Below are 6000 nucleotides of genomic sequence, written 5' to 3'. Positions count from 1 at the left end.
TGCCTATCTATTACCTCCATTTAAACAGGGAGGGTCAAGTGCTCTTTTAACCTTTTACACATATGGAACAACAATGGAGAAGTGTTTCTGGTCACCTGATGAATGTAAGTCCCATATTCACTCTTCTTTTACCATTTTTTGGTCTCCACTAACTCCTGACAGTAATATGTGGCTCTTTAGCTACAAAATATTCCACTTTCTTCTCTAGCTAGTTGCGAACTTTGTCTGTCTACAGTTTGGGGCTGGGCACATAATGTACAATGTGGTTTTGTTTTGGGGGGGGGTTTATAGCTTTTTTGCTGAAAACAGCTGCCAAAACGATGCACCAAAACAGTAAAGTTGCAGGCCAGAAAACCAAACCAATGAGCTGAAAGACAATATAAACCTCCATAAAGCTGAGAGGAACTGCACAGTCCGGTGATAATTCTTTGTGGGCTTGTCTTTACAAGAGACCCCTACATACAGTACATGTAGTCATTTGATTCATTGTTATTGTAAAAATATTGATTATAGCTGCTTTAACTTTGAGTTCAAAAAGCTTCTGTGCCCCTTTAATATTCTGACGATAATTTGGAGAAAGCTAAACCGCAGCAATAAATAGGTGGAGACAGACAGAGCAGTCAGCAGGTTTTGTTCCAGTGTTGCCCTGGAAATATTACAAAAGAGTTATTCAAAATATATATTTGTTAGACAAGCAAAACCACTACTGATGGCAACTGGGTTGCTTTCTTAGTCTTTGTGCCAAAGTGTTGTCTCCCTATAATTAAAGCTGTCTGCCTCAGCAGGTCTAAGAGTTTAGAGTGCTTCTCTCAGTAGTTGATGTAATGCATGTAATGAGCCCCACAACACTTAAGCTTTCTTTACAGATTAATTTACCTGGTTCCTAAAATGATTTTATGATTTAAGTTTTATCTTTTTATGTAATTTCCAAATCCATATCCAAACTTCTCAGTTTCTGAGTAGAAACGCTGTTAATGGATTTGTGAAGATGAACTCTGTATCACAGATCATAATAAAAATCTGGTTATTAATCTTGTGTGAACACCAGTCAGCCCAGCCCAGTTCAAATCCAGGCAATGACTGCAGGCCAGATGTAACAGATAGCAGTGAAGGCGCCAGCAGTTTGAGACAATGAAACAGGTGTACGCTGTTATGATTAAAGATATACCCTTTGTTGAATGGAGCCCCACCTCATTTTATGGTGGGAGCATGTGTGCGTATATCCAAAATGAGGAGAGCAGGAATTAGACAGCAACACAATAGTGATATAAAAGACATTTTAATCATACAGTACATCTTTTATCTGAGGCGTGTGGCGACTTGAACAGAAAAGCACACTGAGAATTTAACACGAGCTCCCACAAATACAAAAAGTGTCAGGCAATGATTTTTAACAGCTTGTAAAATGTGGCACATTTTTGTTATGGTTCATGTGATCGTATCTGACGACATATATTGATAATTACACACAATATCACATTATAGATACTGTACGATTTCCTGCCTGTGCAAATGGCTGCTGTATGAGTACATTTAACATTTAGTTAGCAACAGTTTAGGGTGTTTTTTGTGAGTTTCCCATGATGATAGCTTTAACAATAGTGTGTTTCACTGTACGATCAAACACCTAATCTGGCACGTGAAGAAGTGGTGAGTACAAAACAGAAACATGTAAACAGAACATATTTAGTGGGTGCGTGCTGTTTTATGAGACACATTGAGGCACTTGGTCAACAAACACATCCCAAACCTTGTATGATTGCACAGAGATGTTATATTGTCATTCCTTTTTTTTTTTGGACATTTGCAATTTGTTCAGGATTGAGTTTCTGTTTAAACTAAAATATGTTGTCAACATAAGCTTTCAGAAGAGGGATTAGTGTTTATTGCAATAGGAGGCACGCTGGTTTCAGTTTTTGGCACGTTAAACTCTGAAGCTGAATTGCACTTCACTTTCAATGTCCTGTTAAAACAGTAGAGTTTCTTTGGAGAAGCGGAGGATGCCCGCTCTCTTCTGGAGTTCCGCTTGCACTTTTTGACATTTTCCTCCCGTGTGACGGGAATACTTTCAAGCTTCTCCTGGTTGCCAGGGATTTTACAACAAGCATCCATTTGCGTTGTTGTTGTTTCTGTGGTTGAGGTGGACACATGGTTATCACCACAACAATGGTCACTGTCCCTCGCCTTCTGTCTTTCATGACTGGTTGTGTGTGGCGAGCCAAGTGAGGAGGAGGTGGGGGAGGGGCATTGAGTGTGAGGTTGTGTCAGGGCTGGGGTGCTGATATTTTGGCTACTGTCGGGGTTTGAAGGACTCATTTCTGGGCTAGTATTATCTTCTTGTCCAGCAGATACAGAGCCAGTGACTGGACCAGGAGCTGGGCTTGTGTCCTGGTTTGAAGTTGGGGCTGTGCATCTCAGTTCTCTGGCTGAACCTGCCTGCAGGCTTGCAGTGTGGACACAGTACTTCCTGAGATGGCAGCTATGGGTGGGTCCTTGCCTGGGGGCCATTACTCTTCCCTGGGAGCAGTGGTGGAAATGGGCGGGGGGGCAGTGGACGTAGTGCATGCGGCATTCCATGTGTGTGTAGACGGGGTCCAGGTTTGAAGGCAACAGGCCTGCATTTTGTTTGCTCGGGTTGTTTCCTGAGAGGGGGAAGAGCTGAGGGGTCGGGGGGCAGGAAGGTGAGTCCTGGGGAGGCTGAGAACAGGAGTGGGGGGTCCACTGCTGTGGCAGTTGAGGAGTAGGGTCTCCACATGTGCAGTTGGTGTTTTGAGAGTACTGACACCTGGATGGTGTGCTGAGTGTGGCTACGAGCCCATTCTCAGGGCCACCTCTGCCAGCCTCAGATTTGCTTTTATAATGGATGTGTGAGTAAGGGGCGGTGTGGTGGTGAGAATGGACTCCATTGTAAAGCTGAGCACAAACCTCATGATCATCTCGAGGTTTATCTTCACTTTTCTGACTGGATGCCAGTGGCTCTAACTCATAACGCTCCACCTCCCCACCCCTGCTGTCCAGCTGGTACTTCCCCAGACCAGAGCTCTTCCCTTGTGGTGAGGCGCTTGTGGATGTGACCTCAGAGAAGGCCTGACACTGCAGCTTTTTGGGCAGCGGGATCTGGCCACAGGTCCCCTGGGGTCCCAGGCAGCGGCACATGCACTGAAAGAAGAAGGTGGCAAAGGCCCAGCTGATGCACATGATCAGCATCATGAAAGTGCCCAGCTGAGTGTAGGCTAATACGGTCGAGGGCATCATCATGGCCCCGGCAACAAAGGTGGTCAGTGCTGCCATGGCGATTGCAGAGCCCATGCGGCTGAGGGAGAAAATCACCTTTCCCTCGCGGTCGGGCTCTGGAGCGAGCCGGTACGCCACTCCGTAGTGGACGGCGAAGTCCACCGACAGCCCCACCGCAACAGAAATGGTAACTGACTCCAAGACATTCAGCTCCCAGCCCAGAAGCACCAGGGAGCCGACGGTGACGAATATGGTGCCGGCAATCGACAGAATGGCGTACAGACTGATGATCACATTCCAGGTAGTTAGGAGCATGACGCTGAAAGCCACAGCCACTGACAGCGCCATGGCAACCAGCGTACCGTCTGACAGACTGTCTTGGAGGTCGTAGAACTCCAAGTTGCTGACGAACCAGCCGTGGCTGAGGCCTACTGGGGCATTGCGCAGCTCTTCCGTGATCCACATGTCCACCTAGAACAGAAATACAATCACAATCAGTAATGCTACACCTTATTTCACAAAGAGATTATATGTTATAATATGAAGCACAAAGCCACTACTAATGTCAAACAGGAAGATGCCAAAGTGCTTAATACTACTGGCCCTACCTCACGGTAGAACTGGTGCATCTTCTCATAGGCCAGCGTGAAGAGGTAGGTACTCTGGAACTCTAAAACTATGGCCCTGATGGTGTCATTGATGTCGAATCGAGGTCCGGGGGTCTTGCTGTCCAGATGATAGTTAGTGCTCCGATCCAGCTCCATGATGGCTCTCTTGATGCACAATTCAAACACATCCTGCTTGTAGGGGAAGGTGGATTGACTGCAGCAGGGGTAGACGGACGCCTCTTCACAGTCCTGGTTCTCCATCCACTGTTAAAATCAGGTAAGTTAAAGTTGATTCAAGCCAGTGACACATAAATGCTTTTCAATAACTCTAGATAATAGACAAGGGTGTAAATATCATGTTTCCTTTAAGCCACATTCAATTTCTGACCTTCCTTTTCTACATTTCTACTATAAAATGCATCATCAATTTAATACATACATGTACAGTATGTATGTACAGATTATATGTATATATTTGATTGCCTGCAGTACTGACCTGCTTGAATGTCTCAATGAAGCAGCTGGTGAAGTCCTGCTCGTCTGACTGAAAGACAAAGCTCTGGTTTCTCAGCTTTTGACAGAAGTTGAGGATCCACAGCTGAGACGCTGGACTGGCAATGTTGAAGCTGCTATCCACCATCAGCTTTCCCTTATTTTTGGGATTAAGGGGGTCCCCGTTATCCACAGGGGTCACGCCCCAGATGATGGTGATGGGCATGTGGAGGTCCTCGCCGTGATGAACCCTCTCGAACATGAAAAGCTTCTTGTACTCTGCGTCGTAGCGCTCAAAAGGGTGCGAGGAACGGAACACCTGAAACTCTGCCAGCTCCAGAGACGGGAGCTTCATCTTCGGGTTGACACAAACCACATACGCCCCACCGACTGTGATGGCAAGAAACCAGAATAGCCAGAGGTAACGTAGCTTGATGACGATGCAGGGCAGAACCTTCTCGAAGAAGATCCTAGATGCCTCGGAGACAGTAAACAGGCATTTGTTAGCCTTCTGGCACAAGCCTGCCCAGAACGTCCGGGTGCAGAAACCCCTTTGCTGTTGTGGGGGCTTGGAGCAGGGGAACACGTTTGGCAGGTAGCGTTCATGTAGCACCACCACAGCTGGGAGCCATGTCACCATGAGAATATAGTTGACCAAAATGGCAGTACCTGCATAGATGCCAAAACACCGGATAGCAGTGATGTTGCTTACATAGTTGGCATAAAAAGCTGCAGCAGTGGTGAAGCTGGTGACAAACATAGACAAGGCGGCATGCTGCAAGGTCACACCGACCGTCTCTGCCAGCTCAGCATGGGGTTTATCAAACTTGGTGTAGTTCCATACATCGCAAAGTACGAAGGCGTCGTCTGCACCAATGCCTACCAGGATGATGAGGGCTGTGAGGTTCATGAAGGGGAAGAACTCAAAGTTGAAGACCATACGGTACAGAAAATACGACACAATGAGTGAGCTGATGATGGCTATTATTGTCATCAGGGTGATGAAAACTGATCGTGTGTACACACACATGACCAGCAGGACAATTACTATGGCTATGGCAGGGTACACTGTGTCCGTGAGGAGGTAGTCCTGAAAGAGGTCGTGTTTAATGCCAAACTCGATCCCTGTGACTGTGGTGATGCCGTCTGATGAGTTCCAGTTCTCAAAATTGTCTAAATAAATGTTCATCATAGACTCTCCTTTCTCTGTGGGGGAGAAGAGCATGCTGTACTTGAGCACAGGTGGAGGGAAGTCCAGGCTCTTGGGACTGAGGAAGTCCTTGTCCACCAGGAAGTGAAGGATCTGATAGACAGCGTTGTACTTGGTGCACTTCCGGGGCACGCTGGCACACTTCAGCTGGTCTTTCCGTTTCAGGGCCATATCCCAGCAGTCGGGTGCCAGTGTGCCATTGTGGTAGTACTTGGCACACGAGCGTAGGATCTTGAGCGTGTGCGATACATCACGCTCCGTGATCTTCTGGCAGGACGACCTGTTGGTGAGGACGGCAATGTAGTTACCAAGTGTCCAGCTGGGGCAACAGGAGGCGTCGTTGGTGCGCTGGCAGAGGCTCCAGTAGTCGCGATGGGAACGCACCTGAGGACAGAAACAAATAATAAATATACAGATAAAGAGAATGAGTAGAAAGATAGACAGAAAGATATATAA

The 6000-nt window shown here is 46.8% G+C and overlaps 1 protein-coding gene across 4 annotated transcripts in view; it reads right to left on the bottom strand.

Moving 5' to 3' along the window:
- Positions 1-1262: 1262 nt before the first annotated feature.
- disp1 (dispatched homolog 1 (Drosophila)) overlaps positions 1263-6000 on the bottom strand; it is a 92593-nt gene continuing 87855 nt past the window's right edge. For all 4 annotated transcript variants that reach the window (XM_044376782.1, XM_044376781.1, XM_044376783.1 and 1 more), the window contains 3 exons: positions 4339-5928; positions 3843-4106; positions 1263-3705 (listed from right to left, as the gene is read on the bottom strand). In XM_044376782.1, the coding sequence (XP_044232717.1) occupies positions 1852-3705; positions 3843-4106; positions 4339-5928 (3708 nt within the window). In that variant the 3' untranslated portion in view covers positions 1263-1851. The remainder of the gene's footprint in view (positions 3706-3842; positions 4107-4338; positions 5929-6000) is intronic.

This window comes from Thunnus albacares, chromosome 16 (genome assembly GCF_914725855.1).
Source record: "Thunnus albacares chromosome 16, fThuAlb1.1, whole genome shotgun sequence".
Lineage (NCBI taxonomy): Eukaryota > Metazoa > Chordata > Actinopteri > Scombriformes > Scombridae > Thunnus > Thunnus albacares.
The sequence above is the reverse complement of the archived record's forward strand: the minus strand, read 5'-3'. Positions and strand labels throughout refer to the sequence as shown.